The following is a 13,829-nucleotide window of genomic DNA, read 5'->3' on the forward strand; positions in this document are numbered from 1 at the left end:
GATCACAGTGAATGGTGGTGCTGGCTCGAAGGGCCGAATGGCCTCCTCCTGCACCTATTGTCTATTATCTCAGGAAATAAGTAGGGTTTAAGATATCTTCTCCCACTCTCGAACTAGAGTAGCGGATAGGTCTGAGAAAGTGACATCTGCTAAATCAGACACTCATTCTTTCCTACAACTCATCCTCTTCTCCCTTTTCTTTGTTATCCCTCACACCCCTCTCCTAGCCCTTCTCCTAACCTGATCTTTTACAGTTGTCTTTCTTTTTTCTTCTGTTCACACATCTCCCTCCCTGCACCTTGCACTTTCTCGTGTAGGAAGGAATTGCAGTTGCTGATTTACACCGAAGATACAGTAGGCACAAAATGCTGGAGTAACTCAGCGGGACAGGCAGCAGCTCTGGAGAGAAGGAACAGGTGATGTTTTGGTTCGAGACCCTTCTTCAGTCTTTTACTCCTTTTCTCCAGAGATGCTGCCTGACCTGCCTGACCTGCTGTGATCAGCCATGATCATATTGAATGGCAGTGCAGGCTCGAAGGGCCGAATGGCCTACTCCTGCACCTATTTTCTATGTTTCTATGTTTCTATACTCCAGCATTTTGTGCCTGTCTTCCTTGTACTTTCTTTCTCACCTTTCTAATTCACATTCATTCTCTCAGACAGTAGAAACGTCCCCAAGGGACTCAACGTATCAACATTTCTCAACAGTTTCCGTGGCTGTTCCCAGATTGTGCCTCTGTAGTGTGGCACAGGCCCTGGTCACAAACATGTCTGGTCACTTTCCACACTTGATCTCATGTGAAAGGCCTGGGTCGAGTGAATGTGGAGAGGATGTTTCCACTGGTGGGAGAGTCTAGGACCAGAGAGGCCATAAAAGGACCCTCCTTTAGAAAGGCGATGAGGAGGAATTTCTTTAGTCAAAGGGTGCTGTATCTGTGGAATTCATTGCCACAGACGGCTGTGGAGGTCAAGTCTGTGGATATTTTTAAGGTGGAGATTGACAGATTTTTGATTAGACAATAGACAATAGGTGCAGGAGGAGGCCATTCGGCCCTTTGAGCCAGCACCGCCATTCAATGTGAACATGGCTGATCATTCTCAATCAGTACCCCGTTCCTGCCTTCTCCCCATACCCCCTGACTCCACTATCTTTAAGAGCTCTATCCAGCTCTCTCTTGAGTGCATTCAGAGAATTGGCCTCCACTGGCTTCTGAGGCGGAGAATTCCACAGATTCACAACTCTCTGACTGAAAAAGTTTTTCCTCATCTCAGTTCTAAATGGCCTACCCCTTATTCTTAAACTATGGCCCCTTGTTCTGGACTCCCCCAACATTGGGAACATGTTTCCTGCCTCTAACGTGTCCAACCCCTTAATAATCTTATACGTTTCGATAAGATCTCCTCTCATCCTTCTAAATTCCAGTGTATACAAGCCTAGTCGCTCCAGTCTTTCAACATATGATAGTCCCACCATTCCAGGAATTAACCCAGTAAACCTACGCTGCACGCCCTCAATAGCAAGAACATCCTTCCTCAAATTTGGAGACCAAACCTGCACACAGTACTCCAGGTGCGGTCTCACTAGGGCCCTGTACAACTGCAGTGCGGGTGTCACGGGTTATGGGGAGAAGGCAGGAGAATGGGGTTGAGAGGGAAAGATAGATCAGCCACGATTGGATGGCGGAGTAGACTTGAAGGGCCGAATGGCCTAATTCTGCTCCTATCACTTATGAACTAATGAGACAGAGGGGAAAGGGAATAAAAGGAAAATTAGGGATTCAGGGATGGGAGGTGACTAAATGGAGGTGTGGATTCTGCTCCTAGACAAAAGGTGTACATTACACAGGTACCCATTAATGCAATCCAACGCGGTTTATCAACTATTATTCCTATTAAAGCAAGCACACACCCAAGAGCTGGATTTTTTTCTGCAAATCCCAGATCTGCTCCTGTACAGGGACCCGCATCCGTGAGCTTTGTCCTGGCATGGTCGATCCTTGGCTTCTTGGTTGAATTTGCCCGGCCGGTCGAATCTCCCAGTGCTGTTGTATCCGCTGAGTTTCCAGCCTCTCCGTCCGTGGAGGAGGATTCTTCACGCTTCCACTCCCGGGCTCCCACCTCCAGTCTGTTCGCTTATCACCTCTCCTCTCCTCTCTGTATCCATCGCCAGGCAAGCAGTCAACAAACCCGTTGCTGTGAAACCGCAGTTTCCTGTTCCCGTTCAGTGAGCGGCTCCAATTCCACGGTTTAGTTCTCCGGGAACCCTGTGGCTGCGACAACACGAAGGTAGACACAGAATGCCGGAGTAACTCAGCGGGACGGGCAGCATCTCTGGAGAAAAGGAATGGCTGACGTTTCAGGTCGAGACCCTTCTTCAGACTGATATATAGAAACATAGAAAATAGGTGCAGGAGTAGGCCATTCGGCCCTTCGAGCCTGTACGCACCGCCATACAATATGATCATGGCTGATCATCCAACTCAGTATCCCGTACCTGCCTTCTCTCCATACCCCCTGATCCCTTTAGCCACAAGGGCCACATCTAACGCCCTCTTAAATATAGCCAATGAACTGGCCTCAACTACCATCTGTGGCAGAGAATTCCACAGACTCACCACTCTCTGTGTGAAAAAAAACGTTCTCATCTCGGTCCTAAAAGACTTCCCCCTTATCCTTAAACTGTGACCCCTTGTTCTGGACTCCCCCAACATCGGGAACAATCTTCCTGCATCTAGCCTGTCCAACCCCTTAAGAATTTTGTAAGTTTCTATAAGATCCCCCCTCAATCTTCTAAATTCCAGCGAGTACAAGCCGAGTCTATCCAGTCTTTCTTCATAAGATTTATTCACAAAATGCTGGAGTAACTCAGCAGGTCAGGCAGCATCTCTGGAGAGAAGTAATGGCTGATGTTTCGGGTTGAAACCCTTCTTGGTCACCTATCCCTTCTCTCTTGAGATGCTGTCTGACTCACTGAGTTACTCCAGCTTTTTGTGCCCATCTTCGGTTTAAACCAGCATCTGCAGTTCCTTCCTAACAAAAGCTCTGCCCTGCTTTGGATGTGCGTGTGTGTGTGGAACATGTTTTATATACAAACACGTTGTCCTTCTTGACCAAGTCATGTTCCAGAATATTAATGGTCCCTCCCTCCCTCCCCGATGTCTCCATTTACCACATCCACCCCCTGGTGAATACATGAGAAGTAATTATTCATTTATGATCTCACTCAGATCACCTGGCTCCACACATATGTTTCATTCTCCATCCCTGAGGGACCTACCTTTTCGCTAGCTGCCCTCTGGCTTCTAATATACTTATTGACAGTTTTAATCTAACCATTTTTACCACCAGACACCATAGGACCACAAGGTATTTATTCACAAAATGCTGGAGTAACTCAGCAGGTCAGGCAGCATTTCGGGAGAGAAGGAATGGGTGACGTTTCGGGTCGAGACCCTTCTTCAGAGGGTCTCGACCCGAAACGACACCCATTCCTTCTCTCCCGAGATGCTGCCTGACCTGCTGAGTTACTCCAGCATTTTGTGAATAAATACCTTCGATTTGTACCAGCGTCTGCAGTTATTTTCTGATACCATAGGACCACATTTGTGTTCCGGGGCTTGGAGAAAATGTATTCCCAATAGTGTGTAGGAAGGAACTGCAGATGCTGGTTTACACCGAAAAGAAACACAAAATGCTGGAGTAACTCCGCGGGACTCTCGACTCGAAGCGTCACCCATTCCTTCTCTCCAGAGATGCTGACTGTCCCGCTGAGTTACTCCAGCATGTTGTGTCTATTTCCAATGGCCAGAAGGGTCCGGGTCTTAGATGATCCTGGTGGGGAGTCCATTAAAAAAAACCCCACAGAAAGCTATTCCAGAAACAGTGAAAGGACCTACAATGTTTAGAACGCAAGGGGGACTTTTATGTGTTGTGGAGACCATACAGGTCGGTCTGAGGTTTCCACTGTGTGTGTGTGTTTGCAGTTTACGGAACTGCAGGAGGCGGAAGCTGCCACGGCTCTGCTCGGAACAGATTCTACAGGCCATTTAGCCGGGTCACTGATCTTGCTGGATGCAACACAAAGATCTCGTGATCCGTCCAGTGTTATTTATAAAGGAGCATCGTCGAACAGAAAGGCATCGCGTTGGATTCAGTAAGGGGGGGGGGGGGGGGGGGGGAGAAGGTGAGATCTGGGACCTACGGCGAGGTGGGAGAGGGACGAGGTTGGTGAGTAGGAGATGTTTACTTATACTTAAACCAAGCTGGCTTTCTTTTCAGGTCGCGGGACGATCGGTCCTGGGACTTTCTAAGGCAAAGCAGAGGGTTGGAGGAGCATTAAACCAGATCCTAATCGGAGGAAATGGAGGTGAGATCCGAGAAGGGATGTGTGTGGGGAAATCCATGCCTCTTAAAATAATTGTGGTCGCTCAGGTATGAAACCTGTACACGTTCAGGTACAAATCCTGTGACCTTGCCAGATTTCCTTACAGATACGTTTTAAAATCTTCGGAGAGCCTATTCTATTCTCTTTTGCATTAAGTGTGGTTCATTATAAAAACGGTGAGATGAGGGTGACACATTCTGGCCCATGTTAATGATAGCGTGCCACTTACAAAATTCTTAAGGGGTTGGACAGGTTAGATACAGGAAGATTGTTCCCGATGTTGGGGAAGTCCAGAACAAGGGGTCACAGTTTAAGGATAAGGGGGAAGTCTTTTAGGACCGAGATGAGAACGTTTTTTTTCACACAGAGTGGTGAATCTGTGGAATTCTCTGCCACAGAAGGTAGTTGAGGCCAGTTCATTGGCTATATTTAAGAGGGAGTTAGATGTGGCCCTTGTAGCTAAAGGGATCAGGGGGTATGGAGAGAAGGCAGGTACGGGATACTGAGTTGGATAATCAGCCATGATCATATTGAATGGCGGTGCAGGCTCGAAGGGCCGAATGGCCTACTCCTGCACCTATTTTCTATGTTTCTATTCCACTCACCCTAATATTTTCATTGTTTTAACCTCAACAAAGTGGACAGATTTCATATCTCTCTCCTTTGTTGTGGCAAAGAGAAATTCCAGAGGTTGACTCTCACTATTGTTTCAAACGATCACTGCTTACTTACACCGACTGGTTTATACAGTGAGGAAATACTGTTTGCAAAACAGCGATTAAACAGGAAATACTGGAAATGTTTAGCAGGTTGAGCAGTGCCTGTGGTGAGATTTAAAAACGAAAGTTTTTTTCGTTTAAATTATAATTCAAAAGTTAATGATAGATGCATTTTAAACAATAAAGCAGAAGAGAAACTGGAAAAGGAGAAAGAACGAGAGTAAATTATTTGAAGCTAAACACCATGCAATACCTGGCTTCTAAAATAATAAGATAGACACAAAATGGTGGAGTAACTCAGCGGGACAGGCAGCATCTGTGGAGAGAAGGAGTGGGTCCATTCCTTCCCTCCTGAGATGTTGCCTGTCCCGCTGAGTTACTCCAGCATTTTGTGTTTATCTTCTGTTTAAACCAGCATCTGCCTACACATTTAGTAAAATAATAAATGGGCCTTGGATGGAATCTGATGCAGGTTCATTAGATTAGTGCCAGGGCCTCTGGAGGATTAAGGAAATAAACCTGGCCTATCATTCCTTACATTGAGAAGACTGAACGGTGATCTATTCTAGATGTCTGAAATTATTAGGAAGGAACTGCAGAGGCTGGTTTATACCAGAGATAAACACAAAGTGCTGGAAGAACTCATTGGGTCAGGTAGCATCTCTGGAGTAAAGGAACAGCTGACGTTTAGGGTTGGAATGTCTGAAGAAGGGTTCCGACTGCAGAGATGCTGTCTGACCCGCTGAGTTCCTCCAACACCTTGTGTCTGTCTAAATTAATAATGCTTTGATACAGTGGACTGAGATAAATCATTTCCTTCGGTGTTGGAAATTGGAGCAAAAATGCATTATTCTTGAAATTGAGGCTGGGAGGTAGAAGTCAGTTTTTGAGATTGAAATCCCTGGATTTTACCAGGTAACAGCATGAGGAGAGTGAGAGAAAAATAGCAACATCCTTGCTATTGAGGGCGTGCAGCGTAGGTTTACTAGGTTAATTCCCGGAATGGCAGGACTGTCATATGTTGAAAGACTGGAGCGACTAGGCTTGTATACACTGGAATTTAGAAGGATGAGAGGGGATCTTATCGAAACGTATAAGATTATTAAGGGGTTGGACACGTTAGAGGCAGGAAACATGTTCCCAATGTTGGGGGAGTCCAGAACCAGGGGCCACAGTTTAAGAATAAGGGGTAGGCCATTTAGAACGGAGATGAGGAAAAGCTTTTTCAGTCAGAGAGTTGTGAATCTGTGGAATTCTTTGCCTCAGAAGGCAGTGGAGGCCAATTCTCTGAATGCATTCAAGAGAGAGCTAGAAAGAGCTCTTAAAGATAGCGGGGTCAGGGGGTATGGGGAGAAGGCAGGAACGGGGTACTGATTGAGAATGATCAGCCATGATCACATTGAATGGCAAGGCGGTGCTGGCTCGAAGGGCCGAATGGCCTACTCCTGCACCTATTGTCTATTAGATAAAGAACAGAAAATGAAACAGGTTCAAGGGACTAAATGACCACTTCCTGTTCCAAGCCCCTTTAGTGCTGACCTTGTATATCTTAAATGAAAACTGTTGCCTTACTCAGCAGGAACAATCCATGGAAAAGCTGGACTAATCAGCATGTGATGTGATTAATAGTGTGAACAAAGCAAGTTAAAACCTGTTCCAGGGCAGAGTCTAAAAGCTCAGCCCTGGTTTGGATCAGATCAAATTAAGTCGGTCAGAGAATTGGGTCACTCGAATCCCCTCGAACAAAAACCCACCTGAAACCAAATAACTAGAAATGATCCTGGGTTTGAACCAATATGTTGGAGAAGGCTCAATTCTGCAAAGCCCAGGACACATCCTGTAAATTGCTGAAGACTCACATATGTATATTTAAAGTGTGTGGGAAGGAACTGCAGATGCTGGTTTAAACCGAAGATCGACACAAAATGCTGGAGTAATTCAGCGGGACAGGCAACATCTCTGGAGAGAAGGAATGGGTGACATTTCGTGTCATGACCCTTCCTCAGACTGAACTATATTCAAAGTTGTCGAATATAGGGATTGACAGAAGAATCCAGCATATTAGAATAATCACAGGGTAAATTCCACGGGGTATTAACCAAAATGTGTGTTAGTTTCAGATGGCAATGTTTGTTAAAGTTGCACTGATGTTCCCAGTCATACTCCATGAAGTAACGGCAAGCCCCAACCCTGCTGCTAAGATGGGTAAGCGTTATTCATTTATGTGGATGAAGGAGTTGACTTGCACACCCTCATAACAGGCAATGCATGGACAGGGGGAAATATTTAAATCTGAAACCCTCATCACTTTCATATTACTTTCAGGTTTGTATGAAAATATGGGATTTGGCTCTACTGATTTTTTTCAACTAGCTCAAAGGTTTGTGAGGCTGCACTCAATTCATTGTATCTCTGTACCATCTGCTCACACGTTCTAGTCAGAGAACCACTGCTGACTACCGGGGTGGATGTTCAGCATGGGGGATTGTGTCCTTGTGAGATGGGATGAGTGGTCTCTATTTCCTAGCAGTTAATGATTGGATTAGAGTACTCGGATTAAACATGTTTGCTCAATCATGTTATTTTGGTTAGTCGTCTGGATGGGCACTGATGATTTCTTCCTTTGTGTGACGGTTGGAGTGATATTCCCAATCTTAACATGGGGAAGTAGAGTTTATCAGTGTGAGAGTTTGTACACGATTCAAATTCTGAAAGTGGTGAGGAAAAAGAAACTGAAAGGGATGGGGGAAGATGCGTTGATGTATAGCAATATCAAAAGTTTGCCTTTTGAAACTAAAGCAGATGAAAAGGCCATTCAATCCATCACACCTGTGCTGCTTCTAGTTCTTTGACTGATATTTGTATAATCTGTGTGATTCTTTGCATTCTTATTATTTTCAGATAACTCCAAATCTGTCCGTTTCTTGGCACTCGGTGATTGGGGTGGGCTCCCATTTGCACCGTACATAACACCAGTGGAGAAGAGTACAGCCCACCAAATGGGGGTTGTCGCCGAGACAATGGGCGTCGATTTTATTCTGTCGTTGGGGGATAACTTTTATTTCAGTGGAGTTAGCGATATTACTGACAACAGATTTCAGGTATGTTGGAGTTCCCATATTTCTCATGATCACTGGGGAGAATGACAGTGGGAATACAGAAGCACGGGTAGTGGCTGGAGCAAGGCTAGTGAATATCCATCGGCATACTGAAGTAGTTTGAGGCCAATAGCGTGATGTTCAGAGGTTGCAGTGTTCTTTGTAATCACAGGAAACATTTGAGGATATCTTTTCTGCCAAGTCACTGAAGGACGTGCCCTGGTTTGTGGTAGCAGGAAACCATGATCACTCGGGCAATGTAACTGCACAGATCGAGTATTCCAAAGTATCCAAACGATGGTGAGATGGGTTATTTCCTGCAGTTTCCCATTTCTCCAACATCTCCACTCTTCCAGATGTATTTCACGCTAAATAACATACTGTTTGACTTTTCAGGAATTTTCCAAATTATTACTATGACCTGAATTTCACCATAGCAGGCACCAATGTCACCATTACAATACTGATGCTGGATACAGTTCTGTTATGTGGAAATTCTGATGATTTCTTGGGAATGGAACCAGAAGGACCAAAGGATTCTCATGTGGCAAACACACAACTGAAATGGATTCAGGAGAAGTTGAAGACTTCCAGGTATGCAGACTTTCTTCATTCTACATCAAATAAGCAGTCTGTCCAAGCTGTTCTACGAGTTTGCAAAATAAAGACACAAAAAGCTAGAGTAACTCAGCGGGTCACTCTGGAGAAAAGGAATGGGTGATGTTTCGGGTTGAGACCCTTCTTCACACCCAAAACATCACCTATTCCTTTTCTCCAGAGATGCTGTATGACCCCGGTTTTTGTGTCTATCTTCGGTTTAAACTAGCATCTGTATTTCCTTCCTATACACTACAAGTTTGCAATATTGTTTAGCTGTTCATACACAGAACAAGATTGCATTTGCAAAACATCTTCAACGTCTTTGGAATATATCCTAAGTTTTCCACAGCCAATCAATTATTTCATAAAATGCAACCACTTACATAGTGCAGATAAACATCGCAGCAATTTTTGTGGAACAATGAAAAAAAAGACTAGTTAATCTAATTTGGTTGATGGATAAATGTTATGCAGCTCACTAGGAAATCTTTTCTTGCTCCTCCTCAAACGGCACTAAATAATCACAATAAATCTTCAATACTCCAGCATCTGATTGTTCAGAAATTCTGAGTTTGTCCTTTGGCTCATTATTAGTTCAGTCGGGGTACAGAATGCAAGCAGGTGGAACTAGTGTAGCTGGGACATGTTGGCCAGTGTGGGCAGGTTGGGACAAAGGGCCTGTTTCCACACTGTATCACTCTATGAGTGTGTAGAATGCACCCAGTAGTCTAGAGCAGGGGTCAGGGTCTGGAACACTGGAGGTGAGGAAAGTAAGTAGGTTTGCAAACGGATCCGGGGTCTGGAATGCTTGTATTTCCCACTACCTTTGAACTCATGGGGTTTTCTGGAAAATGTATGACACTACTGTTTATCATGTATCAAAAATGAAATAAGTGTTTTGTGGTATTACATTACTAGGAGGAACATCCAGTAGACAAATAATTAATGTTATTACTGTGTAGAGGGTCTCGGTTTTGAATTGTATATCAATGACCCAAAAGATGCGTTTTCCAGGTAATGCTGAAATGCTTACAGTTGCCTCCGTACACATGAGGAAGTTCACCCATACACATCAGGAAGTGCAGGTGTACACTCATGTGGAATTTCCAAACATCCTGAGAGGTACTTTCCAAAGAGTAATTTGAAGTTTTTGAGTATATGCACTTACAAGCATTCAAACGCTTCAGCAACTGTTTCAGTCTGAGAACTTGGCAAGAGGTCAAATCACATCAACAAACAGGGCTTGTGCAGATACTGCCATGTGATGCCACATGCCGACTGACTGGAACCAGCTTTCCCACTTGAAGGTTCACGCAATGTAGCTCTGAGTTTGGACTATGGTAAACTGAGAAAAGTCTCTGCTTCATGGATATATTCCGAGCCATGGTACTCAGTACTGTGCTATCTCATGCACTCGTCCAAGAATGGGGAGCTTTAACTTATGACTTTCCAAATTGGGCAAGAGTCCTATCACTGATCCAATCTTGACAATTGAGCAACCACAGTGACATCGCACAGTTAATATATAGTCAGGGCAGGGAATTAGGTCTCTGGGCTCTTTGTCTCTGTCTCATCCATTCTAATAGTTGAGAGCTGAATTAACAAATGTAGAAGAAACAAATGTCTCTACTTTTATAGACTTGTATCTAGCATCCTTTTAATGTCATTTTATATAGCATCCTCAATGCAGAAAATGTCTTAAGAGTTTGGAGGATGAACTAGAGAAAATTAGAGGATGTTCTTCTTCTGATTAATTATTCCTTCTTTCTTACAGGTCAGACTTCCTGATTGTGGCTGGTCACTACCCAGTTTGGTCAATTGCTGAACATGGACCCACCAAGTGTCTGATTCAGAAGTTGTATCCCCTGCTTACTCAGTACAGGGTCAGTGCATACTTCTGTGGACATGACCATAACATGCAGGTAGGGAGCAGAAAATGCTAGAGATGTTATTAGTATGTTACTGTTCACACTTGAACTTTCAAAAATCTATTGAGTACTCTGCTTACAACCTTGTGCTGTTACTGCAAGTATGAATCCCATTGTTCTGTTTCAGGACATATAACAATTAAACACTTGACTTTTGCAATAATTTAAGATATGAATAATATGATGTACTGGTAGATGGTATTGGGAATTTTCTATTGATGCTCAAGTATTGTCATTCAATAAGTCGTTGGTAGATTTTTGGAGCATTCCTTCAATAAACAAGTGAGATTTGTTTGTTAGATGGGCAGGCATGATTGAACCTATGCTCCCTTGACTTTATATTTATATAGGCATGCTGTAACATTGGATACTGTTGTGTGAATTCTGGCTATCCTGGCTGTGATTCATAAATAGAGGCATGGAGTACAAATCCAGAGAGGTGACGTGTAAGAAGGAACTGCTGATGCTGGTTTAAACCGAAGATAGACACAGAAAGCTGGAGTAACTCAGCGGGACAGGCAGCATCTCTGGAGAAAAAGAATGGGTGACATTTCAGGTCAAGACCCTTCTTCAGAGTTATGTTGAATATGTATAATACGCTGATAAAGCCACGTCTATTGTGTCTAATTCCTCCCATTTATTTAGGAATGAGGCGAAGGTCCTAGAGAATGGTTCCAGGGAAGTGGGATTCCAGTCAAAAGGTTAGACTGGAGAAGCAGATATTGAGAGATGTTAGAATTGAGCAGTTTCGTTGATGCTTTGAATAGAATAAATAGTTGTTCCAATTACTGAATGGGTTAAGAACCTCTGATACAGATTTAAAGTTTTGGATACAACTTCTGAATCAAGAGGCTTGTTGGGCAAAAGATGAGGGGAATGCGAGAATTCTCTTTTAATATTTACACTTTGGAACTTACAATCTATAAGGTTAGTGGAAACTGCTAATCTGAGCTTTAGAAAAGGAATTGGAAAGATACTAAAGGGAAAATAATTTGCAGGACGAGAGCAAAAGAACAGGAATGTGGTGTGATTGTTCAACAAGGATCTGACACAGACTCAGTGGGCCATAAGGTCTCCTGTGTTTTTGACTGTTGATTGTCCCTCTTCTCAAGGTCAGAGGACCAAATCCAATTGGAATGAGAAGAGGGACAATCAACAGTCAAATCATTCTCTTGGTTTTGACTAACTACTAAAGCAGAGACTGAGATTTAAACTTGCCATTTAAATCTTATCATGCAAACTAAAGAACTTTACCAGAGCAATTGGCCCATAACAAAATAAATAGACTACATGCCAGACAGTCGTTATCCATTGAACAAATGGGGACATGGTGAACTATCAGCATGCAACATTGACAGTTTATTGTATGCAGTATCTTCAGTTGTTGCTTGCCTTTCCGACCTTACTCGGTAATGAGCAATGACATTATGTTATTTATAAATATAAGTCTCAAAATATAAAGAATGGGTGGGATTCATTTAAATACAAAGATTAAGAATTTCCTCCTCTCCTTTGTTTCAGTTTATTCAGGATTACAATGGGATTGGCTATGTCGTAAGTGGAGCTGGAAACTTCATAGAATACTCAATCAAGCATAAGCATCTTGTTCCAACGGATTGGTTGAAATTTTTCTATGCAGATATTAGCTCCTTAGGGGGCTTTGCCTATGTGGAGATAATGCCAGAGGAGATGATCATCACCTTCATCGAGGCCCATGGTAAATCGCTGTACCGGACCTCCATCCCCAGGCGATCAGACAGATGAAACTTCAGCCATTTTATTGTTTGAAGAGGAAACAGTGCTGTATGACAGACCTTGCTAAAATTAACCCAATTGGCTTATGCAATCCCTTCTCTTGAAGCTGGTTTGTTAGCTGAGGCTTTGTTCCTTTTATGCCAAATCTGTAAAATGGAAGTCACCAATTCTCCTCTACACCTTCCAAATTCTAGGGAATGCAACCACAGTTTGTGTTATTTTTTACGTGTAATTTTCTCAGGTATCATTCTAAATAGCCAACATATTCTTCCTCAGATGTGGTGACCAGAACAGCACACAATATTCCAGGATTTTATACAGCTCAAGCACATGTTCAGTCTCCTTATATTTCTGTCCTCTATACATTAAAGCCTGCATAGCCATTATTTTGTGTACTTGTTGATGTCATTTTAATGATCCATATCGCTCAACAAGTTTCTTTAGACTTCATTCCTTTTCCTTTAATGACCTTAAACTAGGTGTGCCTTTCTCCATCCATTAATTTCTGAACATTTTTAAGACTTCCTTCCATGTTATTTTTAATGACTGACAATTGCCGTCAGTATGTACGCCGTTAATAAGCACAATGGATCGTTGGGGTATAAATTTGGTGCTTAATGTTTATGTTTTTCTTAAAATTCTCCACACTGGTCGGTTATTTTATTCGTTAATAGAGCTGTCCAGGTAACCTTGGTGAGTCTGTCTCGTTATTTTTGCTGCTGGTTGCTGAAATTGTGATATTTGTGCTTGTCTTTCAATAATTGTAAAAGCAATTTCATATTTGATAACCATATCAAATTGCATTTGCAATTATTGAAATAAATCACAAGCAGAGTGGCTCACTGTAAGGAGATATGACCCGCCATGCTTCTCTTAGGTGTTATGACCCGATATGCTTTTCTGAAACACAATTTTTAATATGTTAGAAAACTTTATTTGCAAACGGATGCGAACTTTGTACTGCGCAGGTACAAGCGTGTGAATCAGCTACTGGCTGCTGGTATAACAATCACAACAAAACCAAAACCATAACAAAAACAATGTCAAATAATCAATGACTGTGTTTTTTTGCAGCTCATGTTAATCCTGTTCTGATGTTTGTACTTTTTATATGTTTGTAAATCAGTTTTTTGGATGTGAATTGTTCCAATTTCTCTGGGATTCTTTTGTATAATTCTGGACTATTCAGCTTTTGAATAAATTTTAAAACAATTGCCACATTTTGTCATCTCTAAATTAAAAATGCACATTGCAGTGGTCACACATGTTTACTTGCACTTAAACCTCAGTATCAGATCTTGCTGGTGCAGCATTTCCATGTGTTGCTATGGGTGTGCTGAGCTCA

General features: G+C 42.9%; 2 protein-coding genes across 7 annotated transcripts in view; one reads left to right on the plus strand and one right to left on the minus strand.

Moving 5' to 3' along the window:
* Positions 1–2,450, minus strand: part of LOC144610595 (outer dynein arm-docking complex subunit 3-like) — a 28,904-nt gene extending 26,454 nt beyond the window's left edge. The window contains exon 1 of the mRNA XM_078429403.1: positions 1,910–2,450. Coding sequence (XP_078285529.1) covers positions 1,910–2,396 — 487 coding nt within the window. The 5' untranslated portion in view covers positions 2,397–2,450. The remainder of the gene's footprint in view (positions 1–1,909) is intronic.
* Positions 2,239–13,681, plus strand: LOC144610644 (tartrate-resistant acid phosphatase type 5-like). Of its 6 annotated transcripts, none has more exons than XM_078429501.1 (8): positions 2,251–2,360; positions 4,279–4,366; positions 7,218–7,308; positions 8,005–8,204; positions 8,374–8,501; positions 8,598–8,795; positions 10,576–10,723; positions 12,251–13,681. In XM_078429501.1, exons 2-8 carry the CDS (start codon positions 4,361–4,363, stop codon positions 12,491–12,493), a joined length of 1,014 nt encoding a protein of 337 aa, XP_078285627.1. In that variant the 5' UTR covers positions 2,251–2,360; positions 4,279–4,360; the 3' UTR covers positions 12,494–13,681. The 6 variants fall into 6 exon arrangements, with proteins under 6 accessions (XP_078285632.1, XP_078285627.1, XP_078285630.1 ...); XM_078429504.1 differs by having other exon boundaries at positions 7,224–7,308; XM_078429500.1 differs by lacking the exon at positions 2,251–2,360 and adding an exon at positions 3,971–4,153.
* The last annotated feature ends 148 nt before the right edge of the window (positions 13,682–13,829 follow it).

Source organism: Rhinoraja longicauda, chromosome 37, assembly GCF_053455715.1.
Source record: "Rhinoraja longicauda isolate Sanriku21f chromosome 37, sRhiLon1.1, whole genome shotgun sequence".
Classification (NCBI taxonomy): Eukaryota; Metazoa; Chordata; class Chondrichthyes; order Rajiformes; family Arhynchobatidae; genus Rhinoraja; species Rhinoraja longicauda.

What these genes read in the sequence shown, in the direction of transcription:
- LOC144610644 (XM_078429501.1), top strand. An exon ending in TTACTGACAACAGATTTCAG is followed by an intron (nt 8,205 to 8,373) that starts GTATGTTGGAGT and finishes TTGTAATCACAG; the next exon opens with GAAACATTTGAGGATATCTT. An exon ending in GAGAAGTTGAAGACTTCCAG is followed by an intron (nt 8,796 to 10,575) that starts GTATGCAGACTT and finishes TCTTTCTTACAG; the next exon opens with GTCAGACTTCCTGATTGTGG.